At 39.3% G+C, this 16,542-nt stretch overlaps 2 protein-coding genes and 1 long non-coding RNA gene across 3 annotated transcripts in view; 2 read left to right on the forward strand and 1 right to left on the reverse strand.

The window, feature by feature from the left end:
* C1H22orf39 (chromosome 1 C22orf39 homolog) overlaps positions 1–16,542 on the reverse strand; it is a 255,521-nt gene that overhangs the window by 90,305 nt on the left and 148,674 nt on the right. The window lies entirely within an intron of this gene.
* TOP3B (DNA topoisomerase III beta) lies at positions 941–12,635 on the forward strand. Its single transcript, XM_053470908.1, has 17 exons — positions 941–1,082; positions 1,442–1,573; positions 3,167–3,273; positions 4,345–4,419; positions 4,640–4,836; positions 5,052–5,208; positions 5,507–5,620; positions 7,321–7,411; positions 8,229–8,383; positions 8,605–8,710; positions 8,882–9,028; positions 9,289–9,462; positions 9,947–10,075; positions 10,395–10,544; positions 10,926–11,026; positions 11,183–11,384; positions 11,896–12,635. The coding sequence occupies exons 1-17, from the start codon at positions 1,013–1,015 to the stop codon at positions 12,363–12,365; spliced, it is 2,577 nt and encodes an 858-aa protein (XP_053326883.1). The 5' UTR covers positions 941–1,012; the 3' UTR covers positions 12,366–12,635.
* On the forward strand, positions 12,698–13,588 carry LOC128501521 (uncharacterized). Its single transcript, XR_008355044.1, has 2 exons — positions 12,698–12,874; positions 12,909–13,588. It is a non-coding gene; the product is annotated as an uncharacterized LOC128501521 (long non-coding RNA).

Consider the following 16,542-nt stretch of genomic DNA (forward strand, 5'->3'; position numbering starts at 1 on the left):
GAAATTGGGCGTAATAGAAAACGAAGTGGGGTGAATATATATATATATATATATATATATATATATATATATATATATATATATAGAAACAGCGCAAGAGGATACTTAAGTTAATGCAATTATAGTTGAATGGGAAAATGGAAGTCTGGTAGTGGTGACTAGAAAAGTAACGAAGAACATGTATTAGAGGAACTGAAAGACCATTACATCATAGAATGTGTGAACTATCATTACATCACCATTCACTTCATGTTATTAACCAGCACATACTATCCTATGTCAACTGAATAGCTGATATTCCCTTCTGTGAGGTTATATACCCTGCATACTGTAGGATGTATGCCACATGTGCTACCTGTCAACATATGATATGTATGTGTCCTGGAAAAAAAGGTGGTCGCTCTGCTACCGACCTCTAATAAGCTAATTCATTGGGAATGACTGTGTCTGCACCGAGAGTTGTAGGCTAATGGGAAATGTATACTGCAAGGCTACCTTAAAGGGATGCTCCAGCCATTATATGCATGTTTCCCCTCCCAATATCTGCATTTGCCCCTTTCCCCACCCCCAGCTATTTGCTGTGACAGAGGTATGTTTGGCCAAACGCACCTCCTGACGCACCATATACTTACTACCAGTCAGCTCCAGCGTAACACAAGGGGCACTGGCTTGAGACCCCCTGCAAATGTGTGGAAAGTATTACTGTTGATTTCAAAATAGGAAATTAAATTGAGTACATTAAATATTAAGCAGCGGATAGATTTTTGGTGAAAGCATACTAGAGAGCGTTAAGTCTCTAATTGCTAGATGTCTAAATGATAGAATTGTGTGGCCACTGATCATATTGGTTATATTAAGTTGCTACTTTTAGATGTGAAAAATTCTATTTTGGTAAGTTTTAATCATGGAATATTTTGTGTGTGTTATCGACCAGGGCAACTACTTACCGTCTGTGGATCCATATGCGTAGTGAAAGGTTTCCATAGATCAACTGCTGGAGTCATCCCTCAAAATGAAGACTGTGCTTATGGTAGCAGAGAAACCTTCACTGGCCCAGTCCATTGCCAAAATCCTTTCCAGAGGTGAGCATAATAGTATTGTCTTCTGGCGGGTGTTTCTTCCTAATGAGGTTGCAATGCGATCATCTCCCATTTAAAGCTATTTATTTTTTAGGTTAGTGCTTGAAGGGCCCAGAAAGCTTTACTTTGTGTGTGTCAATCAGAAACTTGTAATATACTGCTCATCTATCCCCTCTATTTCAGGTGGGCAGAAGTATCAACAATGTAGATTAACTATATGTTTGTCTTAATGTAGGGTGCATAGTAGACAGAGATAAAAATGATGTATAATAATATTGCTGGCGCCCTCCATCATTGTAGAGCTGTAGAGGATGCCATGTTGTGGGATTGCCAGTCATTGTACCTCTATATGTGTGTTTCAGGCAGTGCCTCCTCCCGGAAAGGTCTAAATGGTGCATGCTCGGTACACGAATACACAGGATCATTCATGGGACAAAGTGTACGCTTCAAGATGACCTCTGTCTGTGGTCATGTTATGAGCTTGGACTTTATAGGTATTGATCACAAAAAGAGACTTGTGGTGTGAATGTCAACCTGTGTCCTTTTTAATTATGATTAAGGAACTAATGCAAATGTAAATGCTTAAAATAGTCCTTATCAAAACATAAGTTGAAGACCAAATGAACTTTGTTTCCTTGATGTGGGTGCAAGTTTTCAAACTGTCCTAGATAATGTCTGAAATTGTTTTTTTTTATGTGTTTCCCAAGTGACCATTTTGGCTGGTGCATTAGCTTTTTTTTCTTTTAATATATATATGCTTTTCATGTGTGACATACTGTCAAAATTGTAACTCTTAAACCAAAATGCTTTTCAGCCACACACTGAGTAACAGTTTCCAAACAAAACAAAATGTGTCAACGCTTCTTTATAACATCAACACTGTATAACTTTGTTGCTGAAGGCCAGGTCTTTAAAGCCATAAACAGACTTCCAATTTCCATCCTGTTTGTGCAACAAGTGATAACCTCTCTTATGAGATAGTGTTGGTTGGATAATTCCTCCAGTGAGGCATTTGTTGTCATTGTCCTCTTGTGTTTGCTTGCATACATTCTTGACCCTGAGCCCCCTCTCTAAAGTTTTATGGGAAGTGCAATGTCTCATTTCAGTCATAAATGCGGAGACCAAGCCCTGCAGACAGAATACCAAAAATAAGGAATATTCACTATTGGCAGTGCTGCATTTATATTCAGACACACAGCTACCCAAAGCAGCATTATTTTTACGAAAATTTGATCTGTCCATAATGCACAAGCAACATAACGATCCCATGTGAAATTTGAAATATATCCATTAAGCAAAGAAAGACACTTGTAAATGAGTGGGTTTTCTCCTCCTTATAGCCCTGATATCTGCTGCTGTAGATATTAGAATTCAATATTGCCACCTTGCAGGAATATAGTATTTTTCTCAATAGCTGTCAGTTGGTTACTCTGTGTTCCCTCTGCTACTTCTGCGTTCTAAGTTCAGGAAACACAGGAAGAGATTTAATGAGGTGGCACAGCGTGCGGCAGGGCTTTACATGAGGTCTCCATAAAATAGGAAAGGATACTTTTTTAGTAATGTTTTATGTGTGTCTGGCAAGAAAAGCAGCAAATCATGAGCTGTAGCGCGTACAATTGGTTGGTAGATAGCGCCATCTACTGCATGCTAACCATTTGTGTAAATGGATGCTTTTTATTGTTCTCTTAAATGTTGTCTTCGGTGCAGGAGCACTGGATCTAATAGAGGTTGTGTGTTCAGAATATATATATATATATATATATATATATATATATATATATATATATAGCATGTAATGTATATTATATATATAATGTAAATTTTAAGCAACGTGTCCCATATGCTTCAAATTTACATGGGGAAAAACTGATGGCTTTTATTACATGTATTTATATTTGTGCTCTTACCTTGTGTCACCCTTTTCCAAGATATATGTCAGATGAATGAAATGCATGAACTTTAACTTATTGGAAAAAAAAAACATTTCCTTCACTCTTCTGCAGTAGTGTTGGATCTATGGATAGTTAAAATATATTTTGGTCGTTCATTGGGGCCACAGAAGAATATATATGTGATTTTTCTTCCAGGGAAATACAACAACTGGGACAAAGTAGACCCAGCAGAACTTTTTAGTAAAGCCCCGACAGAGAAGAAAGAAGCCAATCCCAAGCTCAACATGGTGAAATTCCTGCAGGTAATATTTGATTACGTCAAATTACTACAAGATTTAGGTATCTCAGGATGTCTAGTGGTGGTCTTGCTAAAACATATAGGCTGACACTGTCTCTTATATTTTTCTGTACATCTCTTAACTGATTAATATATGTTTCTCCTTTAGCATAAAATACAGTACACGCTAATGCGGTTTAGCATTGAACTGTTTTTATCTCATTTTGTTCAAATAAAATTCCTTTATTTGTAGACTTAGAGGGTACCTTTGTTTCCAGTCATGTGATATTTTGGATGACCTGTTCTAACGCCACACTAAGCTGATTCTTTATGGCAATACTAATCCCATTCCTCCATAGGCTTTCATTTTCAAGAGTGTCTGTCTTGGTGGGTTGTATTTTTTACCACAGGCAGAATAAGGATTCGAGCTATTTGTCTGGTAGACTGGGCTAGGATAACAGAGGTAGATCACATACAAGCGGCTCATATGCTGCTGTCTGATTGTAATAAATTATTAAAAATGCTAGAACTTTTTGAAAGCACTATAATATTTTTTGGAAATGTTTTTTTTTTTCCATCTGATAATAGTAATAAAAAATGTGAAATGTGTAAAGCCCTGACATTGGAAAGCCTTAAATCTAAGTGTATAAAACATATTATTTTCAGGCTAGGTATACGTACAAGAACAAGAAACACAAGGAATGAACAACATTCACATGACAACTATTTAAAACAGATACAATGCTTTCCGAAATCATTATGGGAAAGAAACAAACCTAAATATGTTTAAATCTTAGCTAGTAATGCAAATGGCTACTTTTTTGCTCAACTCAGCTATCCATACCTGCCTCTTGCTTATCCTAGTGTAGGAACAGATAATATTGAATCGGGAGGGACAACATTTTAAATAACCAAACATACAGTGGATTTAAAAAGAAAACTGCGTCTAAGTGTACAGAAAAAAGCAGAAAGCATCCCAAGTCTAAGATTGGGTCAACCAACAAAAATATGTAGCCGTGTAAATCTTTAAATAACCACAAGAAATAGTAGTTTGTATTCCTACTCCATTTATTTAAAACTTCTCTGTAAACTTCAGGTGGAAGCGCGTTCCTGTGACATTATCGTTCTTTGGCTTGACTGCGACAAGGAAGGAGAAAATATCTGCTTTGAGGTACTATTTTCTTACATTAGAATCACTACATTGTGACCCCTTTTGAATTTAAATATTTTCCTGCAGAATTGTCTATTGTCATAGGATTGAACATACAACGCAGACGTCTCTGGTATATAAAACATGAAATGTATCTTAAATCACTAGATTTATCTGGTGTTGTTTTGGTCACACTAGTTTATACGACTAATAGGATGTCTGTGTTTTCTCTATCTACAAGGTTCTGGACGCTGTTCTCCCTGTGATGAATAGATCTCATGGTGGTGAAAACACAATCTATCGTGCTAAATTCAGCTCTATCACAGACACGGATATCATGAACGCAATGAATAAACTTGGAGAACCTAATAAGAATGAAGCTCTGTCTGTGGATGCAAGGCAGGAGCTCGACCTCCGAATTGGATGTGCCTTTACAAGGTAACGTCATTGTCATTTCAATTATAAACGCAAATCCTGATGTTTTTAATGGAAAAGTTGATAGCTGAAGGTTTATTAATATATTTTAGTGTAAAACGTAATAGTTCAGAAATTGGTGTGTTAGATTTTATCATGTGCTGTGTAGTGAAAGCTCTCTGGTGCACATATTATGATTTTATTCCATTATTCCATATTCCATTTTTTTATGGTCATAGGTTTCAGACAAAGTATTTTCAAGGCAAATACGGCAACCTGGACAGCTCTCTGATCTCATTTGGACCCTGCCAGACTCCAACGCTAGGATTCTGCGTAGAGAGACATGATAAGATCCAATCTTTCAAGCCCGAGACATATTGGGTCCTACAAGTGAAGGTTTTATGCTGACTATATTTCTGAATTAGGAGCTAATTGTGTTGTCCAACAATGTTGTTATAGAAAAAAGTTAGTGATAGAATACACTTCCCGTTATTTCTGTATTTATGTAACCAATTACAACTACTAGTGTACCTTCACGCCTGCCCTGTTCCAAGTTCTGTCATGGACGGAGTCAAAAACTAAAAGCTGTGTGCATGCACTGCATGAGCCTTAATGCTCTCATCTCCCTTTTACAGCTGGATTTAGGCGTTACACCCAAATTTCAGAGTTATATTGACTCTATATCTTCATGCAGGTCAGCCGTGGACAAGAGCAATCACTGATTTTGGACTGGGATCGGGTGAGGATCTTTGACCGGGAGATTGCTCAAATGTTTCTAAATATTACCAAGTCATCAAGGGAGGCACAGGTAATATAGCATTTAATTATATATCAAAATAAAGGTGAAAGACAAGAATTTTTTTTTCTTGTGGTACACAGGGTTTGTATGTTTTGTTCATACTAAGTCTATGCTCATAAAGTGAATCTGTAAACAAGTTAATGTGTAAGCATTTGTCCATGTATGACATCTTGTAAGTAAATTATTTTTCCATTTCAGGAAATTCTAATACCCATAATAAAACATGTCTATATAATATATATAATAAAAAAATTAAATATCTGGTGCCAACAAAAACCTCATACACCATAATAACATCTGACGAAAATATATAAGAACACTGAAGCAGCAAACTTTGTGAAGACCAATACTGTAGGATCGCTGGGTAGCTGTAGGTTTGAGCATATTTTACTAGTTTTAACCCATGCAGACCCAAGTGATTAAGGGCTGTCCAAGTAAAGGTACACTATATGGACAAACATATTGGAACACACCTCTTAATTATTGAATTTAAGTATTTCAATTTATGTCTTTGGGTCTCACTGAAAGTTGAACCTCCTTCTCTGCTGCACTCTTCTTCAGGGTCCTACACTTTAGCCACACTCCTAGGCCTGGTGACAGAAAGCATTTTTTTCATTTAACGTTCATACATTCCATCTCTCCTCCTATTTCTCTTTACATTACCATTATAGATGGCCTAGCAAGTCCTACCTCACAGTTCTTGGGCCACTTTTATGATTGGCACCCCTTCTTTCTCTTTTCTGACCTCACCTGTCTCATTGAAGAGTGACGTCAGTTTTTCTCTTGATATATCTAACAACTCCACCAGCTCCAAGCTCCTCTCTTACGTCTTTGTTAGGTGTTTCCCAATTGACTAATCTTGCTACACACTCCCTTCCCTCTTGCTCACAACTGGCTTCTACCCTTTTCTCCTACACTACCCCATAGCAATATAGCATTGCAGCGCTCACCTCACATCTATAGACCACTGCCAGATACTACCCTTCCCCAACTCTCAGCTTCTCTGGCACCTGTCCTACCTTCCAGATGCAGCAGCCTCCTTCTTTTTACAACAGCACAAGTTCCTTGTCTCTTGGCAGCATTGCCCGAGTTACTGTACGCTACCCCTGACAACTGAATCTTTAACCACGACATACTAAAAACACATGCTTCCTTCAGAAATGCTGCAGAACACAACTTCAGGAAAGCTCAATCTAGTGAAGCCCTTATTCACACAAATGTGTCCTATGCTTCTACAACTCAGCCCTCTCTCTCTAAACAACAACTCTCATGTCACACTTTCATTCAACTGGCAATGTCCTTTTTCCATCTTTAACTTCTTCTTCTTTGTCTCCCCACACCACAGTTCACTCAGTTTCAATCATGTCTTTTAAGTATCACTTCTCCGCAACATCCACCTGCTGCACCACATGCCACTCTTCTTTCTCACGTCTCTGTACCCCTTCAGTCTACCGAAACCTTGCTCTCTCCATGCTAGTTCTCCTGGAACGGTCTGCTGCTTTTGATACTGTTGATCACCACCTTCTTTTTGATGTGCTTTCTTCTATATGTACATAATAATCTGGGGTAATCTTAACAAGTTTTATCCCCTAATCACAAACCAGAAGTTTACTTCTGATATTTATTATTGTAATCCAGCAAATTTATCATTTCTCAATTTCTGTTGATAATTTGCATTAAATACAAGAATATGTTCCATTTGTCTGCAGGTGGAAGCTGTGAACAAGAAGGAAAAAGCCAAACAAAGACCACAGGCATTAAACACGGTGGAAATGCTTCGTGTGGCCAGCTCAGCTCTGGGTATGTTCAGCTGTGGCTGGTGGGTTTTTTTCTGTCTATTTTTTTTTCTCATCGTATTACGTTCTATAATGTTGCGCAAGAACTCCGGCATATGTAGTGTGCATCTGGCATATGTAGTGGCCGTTGTTGATCAATGGCTGGCCTAGGGCAGCTCCATCATCCACCCCAGGACCCATCTCTAGCACAGACTTTTGCTGTACATCCTCTTTTCTGAGCTCTGAAACGTGTCATTTTCTGGTGGTCTGGCTCAGAAAAGCACAGAGCGGAGGAACAGACCTCTGTACAGCAAACTAACTATCGTCAGCGTGGTTTTAAATTCTCGTGTTTGACCCAATTTGCTTGTCGATATTTTCTTTAATACAGAGTCAGAGTTGTACTTCATATAAATTCATTATCTTTCCATGACTCTCAAGGCTTTTGTATCGCACAGTCCCTATAAACTGAAAATGTATAAACTAAGCTTTATGTGAACATAATGCCTAAAAAATGCAAGTATAATAACATTCAAATAACAGAATGTCCTAAAAGATGTTGGTTGTAAAGTGTGACATTAATCATTTCTATGAAAACACTATTCAGGTCCTCATAGCTGCTGTTGCAGATTGTAAAACCATACTGTGTTAAAGATATAAAGTACTGTTGTTTTACATAGTTATACAGTTATAGTTTGAATAATGAATCCATAATAACATCATAGCATTTTCACAAGCCCCATCCTTGCATACTTTAAATATAATTTGTATGTGTGTCTGTGTATTGTACTAATTCACAAATGAGGTGCAAACTTGCTGTTATTAATGCTTGTTCTTTAACACAGGGATGGGTCCTCAGCATACAATGCAGATTGCAGAGCGCCTGTACACACAGGGCTACATAAGCTATCCCCGTACAGAGACCACTCACTATCCAGAGAATTTTGACCTAAAAGGGACTCTCAGACAGCAGGCCAATAACCCCTTCTGGGCTGACACGGTAAAGTAGTTGCTTGTCATTGAAATTGGATAACTAGTACTGTAAAGCGGGTTAATAGATTGCCTAGCCTCAAACTGAATCCATCTCCATTTGGGGGTCAGTGTATTAACCAACCTTGGGTAAGTCCTTTAATTCATGCCCCTGTTATATTAACTGGAAAGTTCATGAACATCTGGACTTGTGAACGTGACAGTGTTTATTATTTTTTTTTTGTATTTTAGGTTAAAGCATTGCTTGCTGAAGGTATCAACCGTCCGAGGAAAGGGACAGATGCTGGAGACCATCCTCCCATTACCCCTATGCGTTCAGCAACAGAGGCAGAGCTGGGTAAGACATGCTATTCATACAATACACTTAATGTGCGCTGTATATAAGCCTATGTAGATTATATTGGCTATTTAACTAATGTTGTGATGTTAATTACATATACAGCATATTCACGTTTGCTTTTCCAGCTTTACATTTACAAGTCTAGTGACATGTGCCCTTCATATCTAGGCAGTGATGCTTGGCGATTGTATGAATACATCACCCGACATTTCATTGCAACGGTCAGTTATGACTGTAAATACCTGCAGACCACCATCTTGTTCAGTGTGGGCTGTGAGCGATTCAATACATCCTGCAAAGAAGTGATCTCCCCAGGTGAGTGATCCATGTCATTTCTTACCTGTCCACACAGCAATGTGAAATATATTGATCTCGTTCACATGAAATGTAATGTCTGTAAGGTGTGTGCCTCCTACAAAGAATGTTCATTTTAACGGGCACATGATTCCAGTTAATGTATGACGAGGGCATCATGGCTGTCTTGTTTTTCAGCTGATGACAGCTGTATGTCACGGTTCTAGTTGTTTGTGTGTGGTTGTAGCAGCATTCACTGAAGCTATTTACCTGTTATTAAGGGTTCACGGAGATCATGCCTTGGCAGGGAATCCCACTGGAGGAGATTTTCCAGCCCTGCGAGAGAGGGGACAAGTTCACCGTGGATGAGGTGAAGCTGCTAGAGAAGCAGACCTGCCCTCCAGATTACCTCACTGAGGCAGAGCTCATCACTCTCATGGAGAAGCATGGCATCGGTGAGCCACCGCAACCTGTTCATACGCATTGTAAAGAAAAAAAACAAGGAACAGACTAATAAATAACAAAAAGGACACTTAATCAATAAGAGCGCATAGCACAGTAAACCAATACCGTCTGAATTTAGTGACATTTATGTACAGAGCCTGTATAATAAGGTGGAACCTTATAAGCAGATTAAACGGTTTGTTACAGCTCATATAAGTCTGCAAGCCGCTTTCGTTGAATGTGACATAGATTCTTATATATATATGCCATGGATGTAATCTGTAAAAACATTACGGGGTACAATTTATTATTGGTATCGCTAGCATTAAAGATGAGACTGTAGGAAATGTTTTGCTTAGGGTTTATAAAAACCCAGCTAGGAATGATAAATGCTCGACAGCTCTGCGTTGTCTGCTTCAGATGACGCAATCATCAGTCAAAAATATAGGAACGAAAAGTAATTAAGAGGTCCAGTAAATATTTTGCTTCCTTTAGGGACGGATGCCAGCATCCCTGTGCACATTAATAATATCTGCCAACGAAACTATGTGACTGTGGAGAGCGGGCGCAGACTGAAACCTACTAGCCTCGGGATTGTGCTGGTACATGGATATTATAAAATAGGTGAGTGGTTAACAAAGGTGAATACAGAGCGAGAAGTAATGGTATCTACACCAGCATATAGGAGATGAGAAATGAGCTTTACCCTGAAGATTAGTGTCGTGTTTTAGAAGGTCAATGAAATAGGGGTTAAGTCCATATCCTAACCTTGCAACCGTTTAAAGCAGAAATAGTTATGTTAAGAATTGAAATGATCGTTGGTTAGCTATGAGATGTAACTGATGGCCCCGTGCCCCCTTTCTGTATTGCACTTCTCCTGTTCTGCCCTATGTTGCCTGACCGTAGAAACATTTTGATTAACTTGGTAATTTCTGTATACTAGATCAGGAGCTGGTGCTGCCAACCATTCGAAGTGCAGTAGAGAAGCAGCTCAACCTCATTGCTCATGGAAAGGCCAATTATCTCCAGGTGTTGGAGCACACTTTGGATATCTTCAAGAGGAAGTTCCACTATTTTGTGGACTCTATTGCAGGTAAAATACAGCTATCGATATCATTTTCATAATACATGTTTGTAGTTCTTAATGGATAACCTGTATAGAATGTAAGTTTGCTTAAGTTGGGACTACATAAAGCCCTGGGATGGCTTTAAACTGAACCCTAATGTATAATGGAATTAAACCCAATCATGACTGATGACTGTTTGAGTCTGTATAGAGAATGTATACTAAGGTAAAAATAAGTCCCAGCAGACGGAGTCTCTGGTTGTTTCTGTTGTGGTTTCTTGTTCACACAATGTTTGTAGGTTCTAGTCATTATTCTAGCTATGGTTAGTTTTGGATTTTATAGCCAGCATTGACATAGAAATGAGATACTGAGGGCCTGATGGTTCTTGTTTCACCTTTTCTCCCTAGGGATGGATGAGTTAATGGAAGTGTCATTCTCCCCTCTGGCTGCCACTGGCAAACCATTGTCTCGCTGTGGCAAGTGTCATCGGTTTATGAAATACATCCAGGTAAGGAGAGTTGTTGGTAACAGTGAAGTTTGGATTCACAGCAGTTCTGTTTTGTGCATTATGAAGAACATGGTTTAAGATATTTGCTGTATATCACATATAGAGATATTCATGGTGTCGTGTTTCTTAGACCTCTGATCATGTTTTATGCCGCAGGCCAAACCCAGCCGCCTTCATTGTTCCCACTGCGATGAAACTTATTCCCTGCCCCAAAATGGGACCATCAAACTTTACAAGGAGCTGCGCTGTCCACTGGATGACTTTGAATTAGTGCTGTGGTCGTCCGGGTCCAGAGGGAAAAGTTACCCATTGTGTCCGTACTGTTACAACCATGCACCATTCAGAGACATGAAGAAAGGTGTGTCTTTGGCTCCTCGTGCTATTTTAGAACTGAATCCCTTACTTGCCTAATTTTATGCTCCTATCACTCTCAGCCAACTCTTCTTCACAGTGCTACATTATCCAACCTGTTTTCTTTTACTTACTCATTGTCCTCTTTATTTTTTTGTTGTTCTTCTTGCCACACGCGTGTTATGCTTTCTTACATTTTCTAGCCAGCTCACCAGTTTTAACTTTTGTTATGTGAAACAAGGTGGGTGCATTCTCATGTGTCCTTATCTTACTCAGCCTTTGTTACCATAGGCCATATTTGTTTTTTGATGATCTTCTTATTCTAGGGCGGTTTTAATCTGTTATTTTTTTTTACTTTTACTTAATATTTATGTATTTTGACACCTTTGTGGTCGTCCATCTGTTTGTGTCTCACTTGTAGCTTTTGCACAGATCCTGGTTGGATTGTTCCCTTGCTGTCATGTCATCTTGCTCGATGCATCTGTTATTTCACTTCCATTTTGTTTTTCTCCCTACAGGGATGGGCTGCAATGAGTGCACACATCCTACCTGCCAGCACTCTTTAAGCATGCTGGGAATCGCACAGTGTGTGGAGTGTGAAAGTGGAGTCATGGTCTTGGATTCCACCTCTGGGCCTAAGTGGAAGATGTCTTGCAACAAGTGTAACGTCATCGTTCATTTCTTTGAAAATGCCCACCGGGTGCGCGTGTCCCAAGAGACCTGTGAGGCGTGTGATGCTGCCCTTATGCATGTAGACTTTAACAAGGCTAAGAGCCCGCTGCCAGCGGATGAGACGCAGCACACTGGCTGTGTGTTCTGTGACCCGGTCTTCCAGGACTTGGTGGAGCTCAAGCATGCTACCATGAAGCACCCTATGCACAGGGGTGGACAGGGGAGAAGGCAAGGAAGAGGCAGGGGCAGAGGTCGGAGAGGCAACCCCAAAAAGCCCAAGGACAAAATGGCTGCCTTGGCAGCATATTTTGTATAATGTCATGTCAAACCTGTTCCCTAAAGTATAATGCTCCAGAACAGAAAAATGTCTTGTACTGAAATGGAAGGAAGCTTTTGTTTGGCTTTGTGTGGAAGTGTGGCCTGTGCCAACTGTCTTTAATGATTTCCCCCCTTAGTTTTTTTTTTACAAAAGAGAAAAAAGTAATTCCCTTTAGTTTTATACAAACCTAACCCAAGATTAGTTAGAATAGGATAGCCACTAACTGAAATCATACTGACACATGAATTGCAAAGCTTGTACTCCAGCATTTATAAGTTACATTATACAATGAATATAGTACTCGGGTGCCCTAGCAGCTTTCTAACCTGTTCTCATGAAGGCAACTCTGTAATTTAAGGTGATTATAATAGCATGAAAATATAAATCCGAATTACTCTAAACTTTGAAAATAACTTTGGCTTGTTTTCGTAATCACCTTATGATTTTGGAGTGAAAAAGAGCAGAAAGATTACTGGTTACATTTCCCATCTCAGATCATTGGCTATGTTGAGTGCTGATGGCGCTGTCACGTGTACACAGCTAATCCGCTGTCTTATAGGTAGCTACTGACGCAGAAGCAAAAGTTATTTTAAAAGATTAATAATTTACCCCCAAAAAAGTTTCAAAGATGGTTCATTGATGGTATCATCTGGGATGTGACAGTTCCTCCTTAAAGTGGCTTGCTGTGATCAATGTAAGAAATAATAATTTATATCCAACCAACGTAAAAGTTAAGGATCAAACAGATGTTGCCCTCAGCATCGATGGTCTCTAGTAAATATTGTGTAGCTATTATAAAGTAGTTTTCTCCCAATTCCAAGTGTACACAAATACTTTACGGATGAGCATTCAGAAATAATGCTGCAGTCTGTCCTGATATAAATGTGTCGCTGTGCTCCCTGTTAAGTCCCAAATGAGTCAGAAATACTGTAGTAAATGAAATACAAATATATAGTTCTGTTCAAAAGGTTTAATGCTTTCAAAAATAGACATTTTAATTGTTTTTATGATTTAACAAAATGCAAAGTGAGTGACCAGAAGAAAAATCAAATCAATATTTGGTGTGACCACCCTTTGCCTTCAAAACAGCATCAATTATTCTACATACACTTGCACAGTTTTTTGTTTTTTTTAAATCATTTTATTAACCATTGAGAGGGAAGGTTTATAATGTGTGATGTCATGCCCAACTTAAGCAATAAAGGTTTACATTCATCCAATCTGTCATAAAAGCATTTTTTTTTAATGAATGGAGGTAGGTTGGAGAACTAACCAGTTCTTCTGTGGATTTAGGCAGCCTCAGTTGCTTCTGTCTCCATGTTATCCCAGACAGACTCGATGGTGTTGATCAGGGCGCCATGGGGGTCATACCATCGCTTCCAGGACGCCTTGTTCTTCTTTAAGCTTAAGATAAGATGGCTATATGTTTGGGGTCGTTGTCACTGTAGAATACATTTGGTGCCAGATGCCTCCCTGATGGTATTGCACAATGGATAAGCATTGAGCATTGAGGAGACTATTAATTCTGACCAAATCCCCAACGCTCTTTGTGGAATTGCAACCTCAAAGTTGCAAGGAACCTCCGCCATGCTTCACTGTTGCCTGCAAACTCATTCTTGTACGTTCCAGCCGCTCCGTGTTCTGTCTTGACATAAAACTTCAGCAACCTCGTCTTGTTAGTGAGTTTGGCTGTTCCTCACCCAGTTTTGTTCCTCCTACACAGCTGCCTCAGTTAATAATTAGCAACTGTTAACACACTTGTCTGAAAGTTTTGCACAGTTCTGTATGTTTTATAACTCCATTCTGTACTTCTGGCATCTTTTACAAAATGCTTGTGAAACCAGTATTGTACTAGTCTATATTTCAGGAGGCCTCCTAATTACCGGTATGTTTAGTCCATATGTTGCTAAACCTAACTTAAAGTGCTTTAAGCTTTACTTGGTGCTAGACTTTCGAGACTTTAAGAACAGATGAAAACTAGGCTAATGGATTCCTCAATACAATGCTACACAATCCCAAATTATTGTACAGGTCCCCTACATGAAATATACCAGAATGGCTTTTCTTTTTAGCGTACCACTGTGACGTGTAGATTAAATACGACAGCAGGAGATGCTTCATTCTTAAGGACTATATGTCCTGTCCTGCAATTGACGACACAAAGAAAGAATCTGTTATCTAAAATGCTTACCAACATTCTTAGTGGAATATGTGATACTATCTTTAATATTATCTGCAAGCATAATATATTTAAATATATAAAATGCATATATTATGTATATTGAGCACTACTTGTTTATATAAAAAATAAAATCAAGGTTTTTTAAGCTTATGCAACATGTAAGCTGGTGGTAAGCTTGTTTTCTCAGAAGGCAAACATTCTTCACATTCTTCCTCCAAGCACCCAACTGGATTGTAGTGTCTAAGTGGTACGAAAGTTGTAGACAGCAACTTTAATAAATTGTCCGCCGGGAAGGAAACACTACAGTGAGGTGATGGTGGCAGACAATGTTCTCCTCAACAGCCTTTTCGTGAAAACAATATATTTTAAAGTTAAACCAACCAGAGCTTTGGAACGCAAGCGGCAAGAACGTCCACTGTACCGAATCAAAACAAAGTGTAGCACGGGGGGGAGTTAGCAATCTGTTCTATTCTAAAGCTTCCAGTATTTTATTAGGTACTTTTTTTAGAAGGTTAAGAATATGGTGCCCTGCCACTATTTCCACCATCCAAGCCTCTAGCATAAGAGACTCACATGCTCTCAATCCGTTTCTGTCCACCTCTGGCTATTTTTATGAAAGAAAAATGCTTCAGGTTCTGTTTCTACTGCTCTTTAGGGACCATAGGCAGGTGCCTTCTCACCTCTATAGTAGGTAACCTTGGGAGTATGGGAAGCAACCTGTGCCAGTTTAGTTCTTAACGGTACTGTGAATAACAAACATCTCGTCAGCAGCTCCAGTGGCACCTCACGCAAGCAAATTGCTCAAACGGATTTCAATGAGCATTTGTCACCAGTGGTCTGACCTAGGGTGACAGGCCCAGAGCTTCACTACCAATTCCTCTAGAGGGCGCCACTGTTTAATGGGCCAGTTAAAAGGGAGATCTCCCCAACTTGAGTAGGTGCATACGCCACAGTTCACCTCCACCTGCCGCGGCGCATCCTTAAAAGGTAGAACGTTAGCATATGACATCATATCGCAACAGTAAAGACGGTGTTGCCCCCTCTGATACAATATGATGTCATATGCCAACGTTCTACCTTTTAAGGCTGGTGTTTTGGGAAGCACCATAAGTGAAAACCGGACCATAGAGGGAACAGTGCGCTGCAGCTTCTCCTAGAAGTATGACTTTCTTATTCTCTACAAGTAAGGAATGCTTATTTATGTATTTTTCTATGCATTCTTTGGTGGCGAGACTGCATGCGGCAGTAAACTATTCCTGTAATTGCGTTAAAGTGATCAGGAATATTTACCCCTGAAACTGGTTTGTTTTGTGAATATCTCCATTAAAAGGTTAAGCCTTATCATCTCTGGACTACTCTCAATCCAGCCTAGAAAATGAATTACTAGACTCAAAATCCGGGTCTATAAAACATAAATGCTGGGGCAGACATCTTTGCAGTGAATTCCCCGTGTAAGTGGCGACACCACTGATGCCTTGGTGTTGCGATATGATGTCATGCCCTGGTGTTCAGCAACAATATTTCATGTAAGAGATTTGAGAACATTAATAGCATCGCAAAAAAGGGACATGCTCCTTTCAGTATTTGCTGGTAAATTTCAACAGATGGGAGAAAATCCCAAGTTTGTTTTGAAACATAATCAAAAAAGTAAATTCATATATTTTGTGGTATTTTTTATATTTGCATTAGCTGCAAAAAATGTGTAATGGGTAAAAGCGACTCGATGTGTTAAACCGCCTGCCTCCTTACAGGGTTAACGTTGATCCTGCCTGTATATCCTTTTCACAGCTCTCTAGAAATAAATAAAAGCTAGTAAATAATACATTTTAGAATAATAATAAACAATAACGAGTCCTGTCTAGAGAAATAAAATGTCCCGGACATTGCTTCTTAGAGGGACATATTTACAGGGCTGCGGTCGCAGATATACCGCAGACCCTTGGCCAGGTGCTCCGGGGGAGAGCGGGACTGTATCGCGGCTATTACTGCGCT

Source organism: Spea bombifrons, chromosome 1, assembly GCF_027358695.1.
Source record: "Spea bombifrons isolate aSpeBom1 chromosome 1, aSpeBom1.2.pri, whole genome shotgun sequence".
Classification (NCBI taxonomy): Eukaryota; Metazoa; Chordata; class Amphibia; order Anura; family Pelobatidae; genus Spea; species Spea bombifrons.

Excerpts from the sequence above, each read along its gene's own strand:
- TOP3B (XM_053470908.1), top strand. The coding sequence starts at position 1,013 with ATGAAGACTGTGCTTATGGTAGCAGAGAAACCTTCACTGGCCCAGTCC. Across the intron at positions 3,274-4,344 it reads ACATGGTGAAATTCCTGCAG|GTGGAAGCGCGTTCCTGTGA; the intron begins GTAATATTTGAT and ends TGTAAACTTCAG. Across the intron at positions 4,420-4,639 it reads GAGAAAATATCTGCTTTGAG|GTTCTGGACGCTGTTCTCCC; the intron begins GTACTATTTTCT and ends TCTATCTACAAG.